Source organism: Nicotiana tabacum, chromosome 12 (assembly GCF_000715075.1).
Source record: "Nicotiana tabacum cultivar K326 chromosome 12, ASM71507v2, whole genome shotgun sequence".
Taxonomy (NCBI): Eukaryota; Viridiplantae; Streptophyta; class Magnoliopsida; order Solanales; family Solanaceae; genus Nicotiana; species Nicotiana tabacum.
In genome coordinates, this window is record NC_134091.1 from 54,256,608 (window position 1) to 54,275,475 (window position 18,868).

Sequence of the window (18,868 nt, forward strand, 5' to 3'; positions counted from 1 at the left end):
TCACAGAATAGTTGCCTAGATGGGAAGGACAATATTAAAAGTCATAAAATAGTCGAAGACACTATAATTAAACACTACAAGCAGGAAAAAAGAAAGGTTCCTTGCATCCATTTATTCGCCAGGGACATTCATCTTCTCCAAGTTCGAAATACAAGATCTGCAAGTCATAAAACAGTGGAAGAGCCTATCATCAGATAGAGTACTGCAATTGAAAATCACAAGCTCAACTTCCGGCTCCCTTTTTAGTAGCTTTTCCAAGTATCTTCTTTTCAACTGCCAAGACTGAACGATGGAACTCCCTTGATAATCTTTCAAGTCAATTTAGTGTTAATTTACCCAGACAGAGGAAGTATATCCAAAGCATAGAGTGACGTCTGCTAATAGTGCTTATAATAAGCGTCAAGCATACCTTGAATGCAAGAAAACTTCTTCAAAAGCAATCAACACAATTTTCAAAAGGACTTATTACTAATTAATCAACCTTATTCTGTTTCCAAGCTAAAAAAAATCAAGAATTATTTTCTAAATGTTTCACCAGTTTACTAAGTTACAAATGATTGGGGGCAAAATAACAGCCAGCACCTATGTCACAATGTTACAAAAAACCTTGAAACATAACGTAAGCAACAGAATCTGCAATAAATATCCACAGTTTAACCAAGCTAAACCTCAGAGCTCCTAAAGAATTTTGAATCAGTACAGATGTGTCAACCTTATGGCTTCAAAAAATATTTTCCGGGCTCGGTATATGTTTTCTCCAACTGCTCAACCTTGTTGAATCTGAAACCCCTGATTCTTATTTCTTCTGGTATTGAAGTATCCTTACAGTCGACATTTTCAATTGTCCAACCCTTGTTCTGCACAGAACCTCCCACTTTCACCTGTACAAATGATTCTCAGTAAGTGTATCAAAGATCAAACTGATATGTTCATCACAAAAGTTGAACCCGGGGGGAGGACGAATTACAAGCATATAGGCACTCATATATCAATTAAAAGACATATCAGGGGTGCTGATACACCCCTATAATGCCATCCAGATCAGAACTTGATCAACGACTTGAGACATACCTCAGCACCATCGACAGCCTCAGTAATGAGAGCTCCATCAAGGGAAAGATCCTCAAGGGCAATATCTCGCCCCTTGATTGCCATTGTAGATCTTTGTGAAATGGAGCAGTTTCCACTGACTTTGCTTTTTACTTCCGAGAAAGTAAGCGCCCATTTAGGCTTCCACACAACTCGAGACCATACTTCCACCTCCTGTCCGTTAAAGACTTGAATAACCGGACCATCTATCTTGACACCAGCCTGTAATAAAAAGAGATGTAGTGTAACTGATGCACACAACTAGATCGACACAGGTTTACCAACTGAACTCATCTGTGGCACTGGCTATTACGAAAGGAAAAAGTTAGGAAAGTGTTTCAAGAGTTGATAGTTATCTTCATATTATCACAATTAGAAGTTTCAGAATCAAAATTTCTCCTATCTTTTTGTCAAGGAACACGCCCAAAGGTGAACGTCTGAAAACAGTAGGTTGCAGGACCAAAAATTGCTTTATTATGAGGCCAAACAAAAGGATCTTCAGTAATAACCCAAGTTAATGTACATAACTGTAACCTTATGTTTGGACTTGCTAACCACTCGTTCAGCACATGACTATAAATAAAAATGTTCTGATATACTGTTCTCTAACCAGTGATGAGCAGCAACTCTTCTTTTTAACTTCTGCTTTGTCTTTTTTTTCTATTGTCATTCCGCTGGTTTAAATGTTACTTAAAAACTATAAGGGCATGGTAAAAACCTAAAAGGCCTCTTTCAGATTCCAGCAATCTTTTCCCTTATATTATATCCTGTAGATGTTTGCACAAAAATTGGTGCATAATGTATCAATACCCGTAGGTCAAGAAAGAACTACTCTGAAAAGTTCAACTTTTCACTTGAATTCCCAGAAGGAAAGAAATACCTTTCTTAGAATGAGGCTATGAGAGCGATATATGGCCATTTCTCCTGAAGTGGCACTGTGATATGGATTTCCTTTCGGCACCTATCATTTTAAAGGAGACAATTAAAAAATAGTTAGTGAACCACAACAAATCACGTCAAGAGCAATAACTACCTATGAGTTATTGTTAGTAACAACTGTTGAGAAAGACTTCGAAAAATGCCAAGCCAAAGAAATACAAGTCAGAACATAAGACTTAAGAATGTCAGTAAGCTGTTTCAACTTTCTTAGTTGGTGAAAGAGGGCTTAGGATAGTGGCTATAAACGACGAAGGAAAAAGTAAAGTAGAAGGAATATGCCACTGCATTTTTTACTTTGAGGGAAAATTTTAGCAAAGCATGCCAATTAATTATAAGCTTATGATTGCATATGCAAGAAAGAGATTCAACAATGTCATCTCGGATCCCACAGGGAAATGCTGCCTCCACAAACATGCTTGGGTTGTGATACGAAATACCTACACAACCAAATTACAGTATCTGACGAGTATGCATAAGATCTAAATAACTCAGTAAAGAGCTTGAAGCAGAAATCATTTGAGAAAACACTTGATAACATCCTAAATTGGAAAATTTTCTGGTAACTATTTGACACAAAACTAAACGTCGAATTAAAAGAAAGAAAAAGCCAGAAGCATCAATTCTTCAGTCCTATGGCCTCTGTACTGAAATTTTTCAGAATGGAGCTCAGGTGGGGTCCACACCCAACCAGCAGAGAAAAATACATTTGTTATATATAGCCAGCACTAGATCATCAGAGCTTTCGATGAGAAGCAAGAACTAGAAGTAGGGAAGATGGCTTTTGTCATGAGGATCAAAATGTTATGCCAGCCCCAATTTAAAGAAACTTGCCAATTTACTGAAATCATTTCTCCACATATGATGGATAAAATTATTTCAATAACCTCTCATCATACCTTGGCAGCATCTTCTGGGTTGTTTTTCACAGGTGCATAAGCAAGCCAAGCATCCATCACCTGAGTCATTGTAAGAAGCATTGTGATCTCCACACTTGGATAACTTGACCATAGATGACTCACAACGTATGTAACAAAATCAGAAGCCAAAAGCAGTATGAACTTACAGTGAATCCAACCCTAGCTGATGGAGGCAGCGTTTTAGGATAATCTTGCATCATGCATTCAAGTCGAGTTGAGGACTTGAAAGCAGTTTTGGTAGCATCTTTATACCTACAGCAAGAGATGCCATAAATTAGTCAAGAAGAGGTAAATCAGCTACTAAAATCACAAGAGAGAATTTTAACAACCAATGTGCCTAACTGTTGAAATTAGAAGAAACAGGTATAAAAAGACAACAAATAAGCAAATGAATTATAAAGTACGAGCCTCTAATCAATCCTTTAAGCGCACAGTCTGAACAGCATCACCTCCACCTTTTTTTCTTTTTTTGACAGAGGTGATGTCCAAGCTAGCTTGTGTGCACCTCGACCATTCCATCGGGTACCTGCTACCTCCCACCAACAAAGATACCAATAACTCTACCACCAAGGCTTAGACAGATTGGAAGAAATCGCCTACTGTTAATTCACTCTGGGATATGAAACCTGGTCTACAAGGTTTGCACCCACTTCATTGACCACTACGCTACACTCTCAGGTGCATCACCTCCACTTTTTTTGGCATGTTTTTTTAATTGATTTAGATGCCTAATCAATCCCTTTAAGCGCAACCTTAGGATCATCACCAGACTGTCCCAAAAAAACAGAAAATGGCAAGATGCAAAAATTTCCAGAGTAAGAGCTGGAATCATTTCTCTTTCTAAGTCCTCACTGTCAGTCAACCCACCAACCCTTGAGAACTACATGTCATTGGATGTTAATGTTCCAGTCTTGCCAAAACGACAAAAATAAACCTTCCCAGCAAATGGGATACGGGAAGGTTGTGTGCAGAATATCCCATCCCTCGTGAACAAACTGCAATACCAGTGTTCATCTTAGCAACATGAAAGCCCTAGAATACAAAAGACTCCACACGCTGCTCCTTAATTAGCTTATGAAATTGTGGCTGAGGATATCCGAAGACATTCCAGTCCCACTTCTCAGTTGCAGGCTTGCAGCAACAGCTTTAGCTTCAGTTCCATGGCCAGTGTTCAAGAGTTAGTATCGAATGTCTCCTCTAAAGGATAAGGAAGCCTGCTGAAAGTTCTTTCTCCTTTGAATAGATGTACTGTTGCTTCATGAAATCAAATTAAATCTCTCCAGATCTTTAGAGAACAGCGAACCAGCCGGCTTCCGAAGGTAAAGAAGCAGAGCTTCTATATTCCAGAGAACTTAGCTGGATTGACTTTATAAAGATATGTTCGCTGTATGACATTCACCTTGGTATACTGAACAAAGCACTTGAAATTAAAGGACCAAACAGTGAATAGGAAGATGAGAACATGAAGGGAGACAAGGGCACCAGGAACTCTCAAGCATCCTCAATGTTTAAGCTAGGTACTACAGCTAGAAGCCAAACACCTACAATAACGAAGGGGAAAGCATCCAAACGCCATGACCAGTGTCTCTTCTTCAGCAAATCCACACTCTCCACCACTTCCCCTCACACCAGGAATTGTGACATCATGACCTCTCTCTGCTCTCCTCGACTTTGCCATCACTGTCTTCTGTTTCATACCATCTTAACAAACACTTGAAATATTCGATCTCGGAACTGAGATTTAAATCGGACTGGGAAAGCCATAGATGATATACCGTCAGGTGATTAGATCAGCATAAACTCCTATCTTCGGTATAATGTAATGTCTTAAAAGCGAGCAAACATATTGGACATAAAGCATCTGAGCTGATCCGTATTTCTACTTTATGAGAATCAAGTTCAGCTCATTTGCATTTAGCTTTTTTTATTCCTAGCAGCATATTAAATTCAGTGGTTCATTTCTCAACAATTTTTTTTCGTGGAAAAATTTCCTGGACTTACAGCAAAAATTCAATAAAAAGATAACCAGCATATATTTTCAAAGGAATAGCAGGCAACACGACACCACAACATTGAACAAACAAGTCTTGTATAGAGATATAAGAGTAGATGTTTACTTAGGGTTAACAAACTCCTTTATTGCACCTCCTGTTTTTGTGAGCTCTTCAATGTAAGGGCCAATTTCAAAGATTAACTGCATTGCAAATGAAGACAGCCATAGGTAAGCAATTACTTTCTATTCGAAAGTAACCAAAAAAAAAAAGGAAAGCTATTCTACAGAGGAACTTGGCCTCTACAGCATAATTTGCATGATTACTACCGCTGACTACATGCTCGAAAAATTATAAACTACTGTCATAAAGAAGGGGCACTTCACCTCTCTGTTTCTGATGAGATCCTCTGCCCAAGCAACTCTTTATATAATATAACTTCCAATAAGCGCTGTACATTTAACGAAGACTAGGGGTGGCAAATGGGCGGTTTGGGCTGAATTTGGGCGGGTCAAGATGGGCTGGATCAATAGATCAGTCATTACCCAAACCTGCCGAAAAGTTACTTGGGCTAAGATGAGCTGGGTCAAGATGGGCTAAATCATGGGTCATAGCCCAACAACCCAACTTTTGTTCTTTCTTTTAAGGAAATTTTCATAAGTACATATCCTATAAAAATATTTGACAATGATTACCATCGTTTTATTTCTTATATGTGGTATCAAAAATAAATTAATAAGATATACCAATATAGACATCAATAAACATTTTCAAGCGACTCAATTAATTAAATCAACAACAAAAAATTTATCTTTTCATTACAATTTTTTAAACATAGATTGGAAAAACAAAATACTTTCCTAAATTAATTATGACTAGTAAACCAGTAATTAGGTATAATCATATAATCACAATACATAATACTACTGCATAGGTATACTCATTAAGAAGTACATTAAATTCAAGATCTTGGAAACTTTTTAACGATAATATTTGTGTCATGATTAAATTAATATGTGCCTTCTACTAATTTAAAATTTAATCTGAATAATTAAAGTAACCATTACTTTAAAAAGTTAGAGAAAAATAATAACCAATCAAATTAAGCCATCTAAAATGAATTAGAATCTTGGCATATAGTTTTCTAGGAATCTTCAGAAAGAAATAAAGGAAAACTGGGGATAAGCATAATTCTCATAGTAGATGACGAAACGCGGAAGTGGAGAAAACAAATACAGTTGTAAAATAGGCACCTTCACGGGTTGGATTTGGGGACTTTCACGGGTTGCAGCTGGGCTAAGTTTATTCCACGGGTTGAAATGGGCAATGCCCAAATCAGCCCATCAGAAAATTGTATCAATGCCCAAACCGTAAAATGTTGGGCGGGTTAGATGGGCTTGGGCCATTTTTGCCACACCCCTAATGAAGACAGTCATCTTCCTTAATTGTATTGGCATCTATAATTATCAGGTGTTTCCTTACATATACTTTTAGGAAAAATGTAATTTTCTTTTTAAAATTTGCATTCATCTAATCTAGTAACATATTAGCATTTTATCCTTAGTTACTTTACAGAAATCAGTTCGCATGTTAAAATCAAGTCCGCCAACGTCGCAAAGCGAATTGGTCCCCATGTATAGGTGATTAAGGATTTTTATTACCCAAAACATCAAAGAACGGAGGTTTTCATGATAGTTGTAACCACGGGGATCCATGCATTATGGGCAAAAATTACCAAGAACTTCAGGAATATCTGGGTTATTATACAAAGTGGTAAAATAATTTATGTGTAAAATACTACGGCAAATAACTTGAGTCATTACAGAGAAAAAATGGCAAGAAAGAAAATAAAAGGACACTTCAGCATATAGACTACAAGACATACCTGATTTATATTTCCAGGAAAAGGTGAATAGCCTGTTTCAGAATTGACATCGCCATCAGGATATCCAGAAGCTCTAAGCAATGGATCGAGCTGGTTGTATTCCACATTAATCACCATTGTTCGCCCTAGAAAGGATTTTTTTTTTATTGTCAGATAGACCCACATGAGTTTTCACATAGTACCCCTACCATGTTCAACATCAATCTTTTCGCAGTACTAACCTAAGAGCAAAAGTACATTAGAATCTGAATCCCAGACAATTATTGCTGATGAAGAATATCACAAATGAAACAGAAAAGACTCCGAAGTTAATTAACGTATACATTAAAAGAGCTCAAATGTCACCCTTTATAGAAGACAGCATAATTTATGTGCTCATGGGTTAAATTTGACAGGCAGAAGCAGCCCAACTTGTCGTGACTTGGCCAAGCTATGGCATATAGTGGCATTGCTTAAAAGCAACTGATTGTTTTGTTTTTTACTTTTTGATGATTCAGCGGATGAAACAATTTTGAGACCCTCCAACTTTGATTTAAATTGATTTCAGGACCATGCCAGTTTATTCAATTAAGCATAGCAGGCAGATTACACGGAGGTGCAGATTACACGGAGGACCAAATCTGCGTGCAGAGTAAAATAGGTCTGAATTGGCAAATAACAGTTAGTTAAACGGCTAAACGCGGCTTCAAGCTCCCAACAGCTCAGAATTTGTTCTTGATACAGCTGATGATGGATGTAAAAAAAATACAAAAAGGGTCTGTCCTTTTGTTATGTCTGGTTTTACTAATCTGATTTTGGGAAAAGAGTAAAATATACCCCTCTACTTTGGTATATTGTTCACATCTACCCTCCGTTATACTATCGGGACATATCTACCCTTACCGTTAGATAAACTTTTTAAAAATACCCTCCACCTAACGGAAAGCCACCAAATTAAAAAAATATTTTTTTTTAAAAATCCATTAATAACCCGTTAAACCTCTTTCATTTACTGCACTTCTTCCTCGCATATTATCATCTCCTTCGTCAATCATATATTCATTTATATATTGAGTCCCAATTCTTTTAATATCCTTATTGTATGTTTATTATATTCTACCTTTTTCAATTTCTTTTTTTTTCTTCTAACTTCTCTCTTCTTTTTTTCCACCATGTCGAACTGTACCGAGTATTCATCATAATTTTCTTTCCACCATGACTTGAATGGTTATAACATCTTATTAGGTTAACAGTTCTGAAGTCTTAGGGCATCTACCAAAGTATTTCTTCCTCCAACAGTGAGCCTTTGTTGATGAGTATTCACGCATCATGATTTTCTTATTCTGCTTTAAGCATTTGGGCAACAAGTAATTATCGTCAAATCTCGCCTTAAGAACCAAAGTTAGATTCCAAACTATGGGATGGGATACTCATAATTCTTAGTAACAACTGAACTTATAATGAACAAAAATTAGAAAATAATTAGAGGAGATTCAATTTAATATCAAGCTACAGTCTAAGGAATTCATCAAGAATGAAGAAAGTACACCAACAAGTTGGAAAGCAACTTAACAACCTAAGTACACTAACTTCATGTATTAACCAAACACAAGTATTATTAAAGTATATATCAGTTGTTACCAACATACAAACCAACTGTCAAGTATGCATAACATTAGACAAAGGGATACCATATTATAACCACAAAAAAAAAAAGAAAAAAAAGTGACAACATGTCATCCTAATGCCACCATGAACAACTAATAACCAAAAATATAAGTTCTTACTAATCCTACTTCCACCATCACTCTCTAAATAAATAAAATATGTTAAGACGCTTCAGAAATTTAGGTTACATATTTTTAAGTGATGAGTTTAACGGGTTATGGGTTAATGAATTTTTTAAAATGATTATTTTATTAATCTGGTGGCTTTCCATTGGGTGGAGGGTATTTTTAAAAAGTTTGACTAACGGTAAGGGTAGATATGGCCCGATAGTATAACGGAGGGTAGATATGAACAATATACTAAAGTAGAGGGGTATAGTTGACCCTTTTCCGTTTGATTTTTGACTTCAAAACCATTTTTTGAAATTTTACAACTCAATTTCAACCTGTCTAAATTGCTTAATTTCTTCGATAACTCAACTGTTAATTGACTCTTCATGTATACAGAGAAGGCTCGGAAGAAAAAGTTAAGTCGAAAGCTAAAGCTCATGGGGTCAGTTATTGTAATTTATCCCTTTCTATTTCTGTGAATTACAACTTTTTAATTAAATTTTAATTGTTTAACTATTATCTTTCCTTAGTTGGTTTGGGACTTCCTCCCTCGCATAACACTTCATTTCTAACATTTATTCATCACATTATCCACATCTAGGAGTTTCAATACTCAAAATTGTAGTGAAGTAGAGCTCATTTGCATGCAGCCACTGCACACTCTGTACCTTACAACCAGATCAAGAAAATGTTTATTTTCATAATATGTTCAATGATATGAGGAGCTATCTCAAAATTAATAGTTCAACAAAGGATGGTGATCACAAGTCCGCATGGAATCATGTTATTTATAATTGCAGAGTCAGTGTGATAATAATTTTCAAAAGAAAAAACTGTAAGGCTTAACATATTTATTAACCGACTCGACTATTCAGAAAACATTTCCACTCAGAGAAGCTTGGGTAAGTTCAGCTATAGGGGAAACATGATCCTGAGTGGCTTCACCTACTACCCAACTATTTCTATAAACCTGTCCAAGTAGCCCCCTTGCAACCCATAACTGTATGTAAAAAGTGATATCAGCAACCAGAATCTTCTGACACATAGTCCACAAATTTCTCAGGGCTATTTTATCTTAAATAACTAAGAGTTCTCTCATCTTCTCCTTGTTACATACCTTTGAGAGGTCCAACGTTTTTGAAGAATCTCTATAATCAAATGTTTGCTCAATTATAGCACATCTAAAGTATGTATATGTTCTCCCACTCATGCCCTGTATGGAGCATCAGGTACTGAGGAAATCAGGCATGAAACAGACAGATCCTGCTAATCCTCGTCTCAAGTTACCTATTCAAAAGACCAGCTTAAATGCTGTTGGAAGATCATAGGCAACCAACTCATAGGATCATAATCAACTGATCGGACAGATAGTATCCAAGTACTTTTGAGACCTGTTAAAATTTTGGCTAAAGATTAAGCCACCAACATTGCGAAGTTCACAGCATTTATTACTACTTTTCTGTTCTTTTCCCTGGGCCACTACAAGATGCAAAGCTAGATGTAAGTTACTCATCTGCGTACCATCTTTATGAGTGAGCTTGGTAATGCCACCAATGGCTTCTTTCGCTTTCCGAGGAACAGCAAGAGAATTGACATGGTATTGTTTTATCGCGCTGACACCTAGCGCTGCTGGAATTGCCTGGAAGATAATGAAATGTACAGATTGATAAAATTGTCCTAACATACATGAGCAGATTATGAAACAATTCAAAAACAAAAAGAAACAAAAAAGAGATAAGGCATCCAACTAACCTTGAAAAGTAGACCATTGGTGTCTTGGAAAAAAAGAACCCATCTTAGGCCTGCATCATGCCTAGATTGCACAAAATTTGGACCATCAATCACAGAAATATGTTAACTCTCTTTCTCTTTTTAAGTGAAACGTGCACCTCTTAAAAAATCAATACAAACTGGGTGCAATAGTGACGAGATACAGGCTATAATGAAAAGGTTTTACATCAGCTTTTATTTCCAGGACACGAAGGAAAAAAGCCTTGAAAGTATGAATTCCATTTCTTCACTTCAAAGATGGATACACTGTATAAGGTAGGGTCCAGAAAAATAAAGATCATGGTTAAAGATTATAGTTCAAGTTAAAAAGCAATGGAATGAGACCAGAAATTACAAAAGAAAAGGGTAACCATCTTTCTCAAACTGGGCAGCCCGATGCACAAAGCATCCCGCATTCACGCAGGGGTCCAGGGAAGACCACAAGGGGTGTGATGTAGACAGCTTACCCTAATGGAAGCAGTGGTTGCTTCACGGCTCGAACCCGTGACCTATAGGCCACATGGAGACAACTTTACTGTTGCTCCAAGGCTCCCCTTCATCCATCTTTCTCTAACTGATTACTTTTATATAGGCTAAAAGGGGTAGTTCATTGGTTCATCCAAAATCACATTAAGGTGTACGAGAATGGCAGAAAGAAAGCAAAGGTTTAAACGAAAAGGGGGGAAAAGGGGTAAAAACATACCAAACTTTAAGAAGGCCACTTGAGTAAAGAAGTGAGTGGACGTCTCCATGGCCATGAGGTTTTGTCTGATAAAGCAGAGGCATAGGCAAAACTCAGGCACTTTCAGCCAAAAAAGTTAATAACATCAATTGAATACAAGAATATTCATATCTTTAAATATAGGAAGAGCATTCAGCATACAATTATCCACCTGAATTCTATATTTATTATGGGGGTCCAGAGCAAGGTGTGCTTCATTATCATCTAAACAGGCAACTTTTTCCTGCAAAAAAATCAAGAAATATATGAGTTCTGATACTATGACTTAATTCTTCATAGGCTTCTTCAGATCAGTTGCTCACCTGCTTAAGCAGTTTTACTTGTGTGGGTTTCATCCCAAAGAAGGAGTTTTTTTCTAAGAGCTCCATGGTACGTAAATGTGTGTCATCTGACGTCATAATAGCTAAAGGAATCTCCGCTTGGCAGTTGCCTAATTACAAGGAAGCTGTTAGTTGCCAGGAAACTCCTACATGTTTATTGTATTAAGGATATGTATCATACTTTTAGGTGGCCGAAACATGATATGTTAGCAGATCTCTATGCATAAAGATATTCTTTTTAGCCAATCTTTTTTAGCTTGTATGTATTGTTTTCTACGCCAAGGAAGAGAATTCTTGACACTGTTTTTATCCATAAGGAACATTTCTTTTATTTCTACTGCTATTACTACTACCAGTGTTTTGGATAGCGTGCGGCGACAAATAGCGACGAGGGCCCGCAACACTCAGGCGAGAGGCGCTCAGCGAAGCGCTCGCCTTTTTGATGTGAAGCGACAATTTATACAAAAACATAAAATATTATATACATATAACTAAAAACTCAATAACAATAATATATTAATAAATATATCAATTCAAAAATTAAAGACTCAATAGATAGTCATAGTAGATTCATAAACTAAAGTCTAATAGTCTAAACCAAGCAACATCTATTCTTCTTCAAGATTTTCAAATTCTACAACTTCATGAATGTTAGGATTATATTGGCTATCATCTTCTTCATTTATTACTATCGGATGACGCCATTTCAATGCTGTTTTATAGAAAAAAAATTATCAAGTCAATATGCAATTAATTCTACTCTATAAGACTATAAGTCTATAATTGAAAAAACAGAGCAAACAAAAAAAAGGGCTACTGCCTCTGCTCTGCCTCTGGTCGAAAAACAGAACCCAAAAAAAAAACAGAGCTCTGGTCGAAAAACAGAACCCAAAAAAATAACAGAGCTCTGGTTGAAAAACAAAGCAAAGAAAGAAGAAGAAAAACAGAGCAAAGAAAGAAGAAAAACAAAGCAAAGAAAGAAAAAAGAGCTGATCACCGAAGAAAGAAGAAAGAAGAAGAAAAAGAAAAAAGAAGAAGACAGCAATGGTGAAGTCGACCAGAGCGAAGAAAAAAAGAAAAAGACAGCTGAAGAAGAAGAAGAAGAAAGTAGAAGAAGAAAGGAGAAGAAGAAGAAAAGAAAAGAAAGTAACATACCTGAGTTAGTGTGCTGATGGCTGATGATGGAAGAAGAAGAAGAAGACGAAGCCCTAATTTTTCTGCTAAGAAATGGTCGTTGCTCGTCGCTGAAGGAGAAGAAGTGAAACCCAAGCCCTAATTTTGTGTTTTAATCTAAATCGCTGCCTTTTCTTCCGTTTTTTTCAAATAGCGTCGCCTCGCAACGCCTCTCGCTACACAGGCAGAGGCGCTCGCCTTTTATGATTCGCAACGCAACAGACCAAAAAAGCACAGCTGCCTCGCCTCGCGTTGCCACACACTATTAGCGACGTAGCGCTCGCTATTTACAACACTGACTACTACTACTACTATGCATCGATCCCAAACCAGTTAGGGTCGGCTATATGAACCCTCACTATGTGCATAGAATATAAGGTTTAAATTGTTTTCTGAACTTTCTAAAAGGTTTCTAAAGAATCAAAATTTTGGAAACTCCACAAATAGAAACACTGGTCAACAAATCTTGGAAGCAGCTTCATGAATCTTAAACTTGCGACTGGATCCCCTAGCACAACCACCCTTCCCAACCTCCTTAAAATTGAGTCCCTAACATAACAGTCCAGGAAGAGGTACCTCCCGGAGCTTGGGTTACACCAAATTGCCAACTTCTATAATTTGTTGGTTTACTATGCTAACGGTGCGATGAAAAATTGGGACTGAACAAGACGCAGTTTAACTGTAATTTTGTCCCTTACGGAAAATATTTACAAAATCATAACATGCACTACTACCAACCTTCGGCAAGGCTGCAACTAGCTTCTTGTAAAGCAAGAATAGTTTCAATGTAATGCTGTAAGAAGCATGTCCCTGCAGTTGTTTCTCTAGGAAGGGCCACCTGCAAGTAATTAGAAGGAATTGTCACAGAACTAGATCTTATGCAGCCAGACATTAGATTAGTAGTTGCATGGTGAAATGACAGAATACAACTACTAATCAAGTTGCAAAATATTCTGCATATTTTACCCACTGAAGACAAAAATCAAAATAAGCTCTAGACCAACCAACCAAAAGAATTGTTTGAACATCAGAAATGTATCTTGTGATGGTTAAATGATGCTCCATGAAACTTTTACGTGCTCTACCTTTATTCCGTTGTACCCAAGACGTTCTCCGAGGCCTCCAGCAACAAGAACAAATGCAGCCTTCCGTGCTTCTTTGACTCCAGCCTCCTCAAATTGAACAAAATTATCATCACCATATGTCAGAACCTCCCCAGATGGAACCTGCACAAGTTCACTTACATTTTTTAATGCATCATTAATCTAGAGCAGACATCAATATATTATCTAAGTTTTAAGTGCTTGTTACATAAGTATTAGTAAGAATTCAATTATTTTCCGAATTTTTCAAGGTAAGAGGAGTGAGCAAGGAAATACAATCAAAATCTGACAACATCGAGCATCAGATATCATTTTTCACAAGAAAAGGAAGTGTGACAAATCTCATAAAAGACTATTGACAGCAAAGAATAATTTCTCAATAAAAAGTTTCCATTATGAATTTGGAGACTATCATAATATCTTGTGAAGGAAAAATATATGATCAGTTTGGGATTAAAAAGCATAAACTCATTACTTTGACCTTTAGCAAAGGCTTGAAGCACCTAAAAATAGCCAAAACCTGCTAAACTTCGCATTTCAATATGTCGACCAGTAGGCATGAAAACCTAACCAAAGCTAATAAGGTATTTTTAGGATGTTCTACTAATGCAACATACACCACTACTATCTACCGCAGTTGTAGCTTAGAAGTACTTTAAGTGGCACACTTTTCTCAACACTCCGTCTAAACAATAAATTACTGTAGCTGCATAGTATCAGGAAAAAAGTAGCTGCATAAACAATATTCACCAGATTTCTGAAATATAGATTGTTTCTTTTATAAGCAGCGCCTGCACTAATTTCTGACAGACATAAAACGAAATATATGTACCAAATCAAAACTTTCAAACATGCACCCAATCCAATAAATTAGATAAAAACACAAGTTGAGCTTCTGTGTGTTGCTTGATGAAAAAAGTTACAGTTGACGTTACCTTCTATAGAGAGAAAACTAGCAAAATAGGTTTTGCTAAAGCAGTAACACAGGATTCAGTGACTTACGGAAGGTGTAAAACCATCATAATCAGTGACTTACGGAAGGTGTAAAACCATCATACGGGTTTTTTCCAGCCTTTGAATCAGCTAAAAGCTCCCTAGCGGTGTTAATGTATGCTGCCAAACCCCCAGGGTAACTTGAATTAAGTTTGGCAATCTGAAAGAAAGCATAATAATAACACTTAAGTCTTCATAATTATTACAATTAAAGTAAGAAGTGAATACAAGCGTAGAAGACATTGGAAACAAGCCCAACAGGAAATGATAACATTTATGGCATTACAAGACTGCCACAACCACCAGCTCTACAATATTCAACAACGACAACAAACTCCAAATTTTGGCTACTGTATTGTTTGAATAATTAAGCACGAGCAAATGCTTCATATAAATTGTCATATAAGCTTTAAACTGCAAAAGAGAAACAAGATCAATTTTTTAATTTTGCAAACAGCAAACTACAACCTTATCACATCCCGAATTTCAGCATGTAAGTAACCAAAACAACCTAATGGGAGTTAAATTGCTTGCACTGTTAAAATTCAGTTGCAATTGAAAGCTAGTTGGTCAGCTTGAATTGTTCAAAAGAAAGAAACACAATGCATAGCCTGTCTTCTTTCCAGGCTTGACCAATGGTTTCACTGTGTGACATGCTATACTTCCATTCTTTCTAAAAGGAAAATCCAGACTGCCAGATCCCAATCCTGGTATAGTCATTGACATCATAGGAGAAATCAGGGCAATAAATGGTGAAATCGTCGTTGGTTCCAAGAAGACCGGAATTATTATTATTATTATTATCCTAAGCGGAGGGTTGCCTAAGCACCATGTTTGTGATGCCAATATGATATGCAATGGTGCAGATTTTGTTGTGTACATCAAAAAACAAGAGTTTGATGGGATTGATTCTGGCGCCCGTCCTGATGAAGCTTTGTTGTGGGGAAAAATACAGGGCGCTGCAAAGACAGCCAAGGTGCATTTCCCTTATCAATAGTAGAGACACCACACAACTAGGACAAAAGAATTCTCTCCGTGTTAGGTGCCAAGGTTGACATGCAGAAGCTTTCCAGTTACATATGAGTCGATTTCTCAGTAGATATGAGTTGATGACTCCGGAGTCTTGAAGCCAAAGCTACTCTGAGCAGTATTCATTGGTCAGAAAATTCTAGCATAAAGGGGGTACATTCCGTTAACCCCATTTATAGAGTCAGTGTGGTTCAATATGTTTCATTTTTCCTCGATGTCGTCTTAATCTATTTATCCCTGGTCTTAACTGGAGAGATTGGAGATCATTGATCGGGGAATTGGTTTGAGCATTCGCTATTCTCAGTAAGCATTCTTTTGAACAAAGCTATATTGAAGGTGCTAATTGGACCTTGAGGAGAGGATCAACCTGTTTTTTTTCCCTTTGATTTACATGTTGCATGTAAGCCAGGATCGACCAGTCTGTTTAAAAGCAGGTTTGGCCAAGCTTATAAAATCAACTTATTTTGAGAAGTGCTTTTCAAAAAAGTACTTTTGATAAGAAGCAGTTTGTGCTTGGGTAACTAATTTGAAAAGCGCGTTTGAGCAGTAATAAGGGTTTGGCCAAGCTTTTAAAAAGTGCTTTTAAGCGTATTTTTCTCAAAAGTGCTTTTAAGCTTATTTTTCTCAAAAGTGCTTTTGGGAGAAGCTATTTTTTTCTGCTTCTCAAAAATTGTTTCTACTCAAAAGCATTTTTTTCCTTCTAAAAGTTTGGTCAAACGCCTTAACTTTAGGAAGGAAAAAAAGCACTTTTGGCCAAAAAGAAGCTTGACCAAACTGGCTAAAAATCACATTTGATCTATATTTGCCTGTAATCTGAAATCCACCAGTAACACTGACCACTAACCGTAGACTCTGCTTTGGCGTTTATTGGTTCTTCAGTATTTATATAATTATATTCCCACTCAAATTACTGAGGATGATAATCCCTTATTACGATTTCTTTCTTTAAAAAAAGGGGCAGCCCGGTACACTAAGCTCCGCAATGCGCGGGGTCCAAGGAAGGGCCGGACCACAAGGGTCTATTGTACGCAGTCTTACCCTGCATTTCTGCAAGAGTCTATTTCAACGGCTCAAGCCCGTGACCTCCTGGTCACATGGTAACAACTTTATCAGTTACGCCAAGACTCCTCTTCTTATTACGATTTCTTTGTTTGTGGATAACATTTCATATTCAACAATATGAAAGTGAAAGTCAAGAACGGAGCTTTAAAGAAAAGAAAAATACTTCAAAAGTAAAACTTGATCATAGTCTAGCCAGCTTAAATATGCATAGGTTGTACCATGGTGACATCAAAATCGAGTTTATTTAAAACAAACAAATGCATCCGGAAAAACAATTATAAAAATAAAAAATCAGAATAAAAAAAGCTGGACACACCTGATCAAAAAAGGCACATTTCTCATCATCATCAACTCCAGGCTCTGACCAATGCTGAAACAAGTGACTTTGCTCCTTCTCTAACAACACCTTCGCTAACTCTACCTAATATCACCACACACACATCAATCTCAATTCAACTCCACACATAAAAATCAATATCAATTCAACTACACAAACGAGTTTAACTTTTTACACACTGACAATAAAAATACCGTAAAATAGCCTGTCTACAATGTGTTAATTCGCAGTGATAATCACTAATCAGAACGTAATCCTTTTTGCAAAAATATATTAGAACCTGTTCAGGGGAAAGAAGAGAGAGGTTTTTCTGGAGATTTGGAGCAGAGGAAGCCCAATCGCCACCAATGTTAAGCTTCGAGAATTCATCCGCCGTCGATGTCATTTTGCCGTCGCCGATGCTTTAGAGGATTGTAATAATTAACTGTAAATCAAAATAGAAGAAGAAATTATGTGAAGTTGAGAATGGTTTGAATATATAGCGAGAGAGAGAGAGAGAGAGAGATCTGGGAGAAAAGAAAAGGAAGACGGGTGACCGGAAGAAACGGTGAGAATGCTGTTTGCTGTTAGTTACCTGATAGGGATGGGGAATTGAGTACGTACCAGATTCGTGACCTGACCGGAACATGTAATGATGTAAAGGTGTTTTCTTTTATACTATAGTATTTATTTATTTATTATTAATTTTATGTTTTTGGTATTTTTGGGGATTGTGGAATCTCGGAGAATGTTTTGAGATTTGAATAGGTGGGGAAAATGGAAAGAAAAAAGAAAGTGATGGAAGATTATTTAATGAGTATCCAGATTTATCTATTTCTAAGAATAATTAAATATATGTAATTAGTATCTTGATTATGTTTTCTTAAGTTTCTTGGCTAAGTGTGGGCTACTATTTTCCTCTCTAAAAAACTATATCGTTCTCGTTTTCTTTGTAGAAATAATTGATTCATACTAAGTAACGTAAAAAGCTGTCACTAACAAATCTTCCACCTTTTTATATGCTGTTGTTTTTCAGTTCAAGTTACGTACCGAAGCATTAACGAAAAACAATGAATAGAAGATATGGTTTCTTGAATTTTAGTGCTTTTCTTATTTTTATTAGGTGTACTAGTATTCTACCCGCGCAACATATTAAATATAATTCATATAAAAATGTTAGTTTAAAAACACGGCAGATACAAATGAGTGTGAAAGAAGTCCGATTTTGTTATATTCACTGGCTCGTTCGTTATATATATATATATATATATATATGTTGGAGTCTTTTTGTTCTTCATGATATTTATGTACATAATCGACACTCATTGTATGTTTCAAACAAAGACACAAGAATTTATAAAGAATGAGTATAGCAGCATGATTTTACTTTGAACTCAATTAGAGGATAGGTTTGTTTGGATGCCGATCCAAGTAAATCAATATTATCCTTGCAATCTTCCCATCAATTTTCCAACATCCATCTTCAAACACCTTATAGTGATAATAGAAAAGGCGCGTAAACAAAACAGGCGATTAAATATCAAAATTAAGAGATAAAAATATTTAAAAAATAATTTAACAGTAGTGTAACATTTAAAATCATAGCTTAGACCCAAGTATGTCCATTGCAGACAGGAAAACTCACCATTAATCTCCAATGTACCCAATGCTGACACTATTTGCGTTTTGTGCTTCAACACCGTTCAAAGAAGGAACTTCTACGTCATCCCGAGAAGGAATCCGTGTTTTGGAATCATTCAGGTTCCTAGCTCGAGATAGCAA

The 18,868-nt window shown here is 36.5% G+C and overlaps 1 protein-coding gene across 2 annotated transcripts; it reads right to left on the reverse strand.

Moving 5' to 3' along the window:
* Window positions 1-449: 449 nt before the first annotated feature.
* LOC107808766 (UDP-sugar pyrophosphorylase) lies at window positions 450-17,865 on the reverse strand. 2 transcript variants are annotated; one of them, XM_016633333.2, is made up of 18 exons: window positions 17,682-17,865; window positions 17,388-17,531; window positions 17,087-17,191; window positions 14,723-14,839; window positions 13,669-13,809; window positions 13,322-13,421; window positions 11,393-11,520; window positions 11,242-11,313; window positions 11,052-11,116; window positions 10,331-10,391; window positions 10,100-10,217; window positions 6,822-6,946; window positions 5,063-5,139; window positions 3,092-3,197; window positions 2,925-2,984; window positions 1,970-2,050; window positions 1,072-1,311; window positions 450-881 (listed from the first exon to the last, which is right to left on the reverse strand). In XM_016633333.2, exons 2-18 carry the CDS (start codon window positions 17,490-17,492, stop codon window positions 714-716), a joined length of 1,869 nt encoding a protein of 622 aa, XP_016488819.1. In that variant the 5' UTR covers window positions 17,493-17,531; window positions 17,682-17,865; the 3' UTR covers window positions 450-713. The 2 variants fall into 2 exon arrangements, with proteins under 2 accessions (XP_016488819.1, XP_075082608.1); XM_075226507.1 differs by lacking the exon at window positions 17,682-17,865 and having other exon boundaries at window positions 17,388-17,609.
* Between the last annotated feature and the right edge of the window lie 1,003 nt (window positions 17,866-18,868).

Coding starts and splice junctions, on each gene's coding strand:
- LOC107808766 (XM_016633333.2), bottom strand. CDS start 17,492: ATGACATCGACGGCGGATGAATTCTCGAAGCTTAACATTGGTGGCGAT. Junction 10,392..11,051: donor AGTGGCCTTCTTAAAGTTTG/GTATGTTTTTAC, acceptor TGTGCAATCTAG/GCATGATGCAGGCCTAAGAT. Junction 882..1,071: donor AGGCTGTCGATGGTGCTGAG/GTATGTCTCAAG, acceptor TCATTTGTACAG/GTGAAAGTGGGAGGTTCTGT.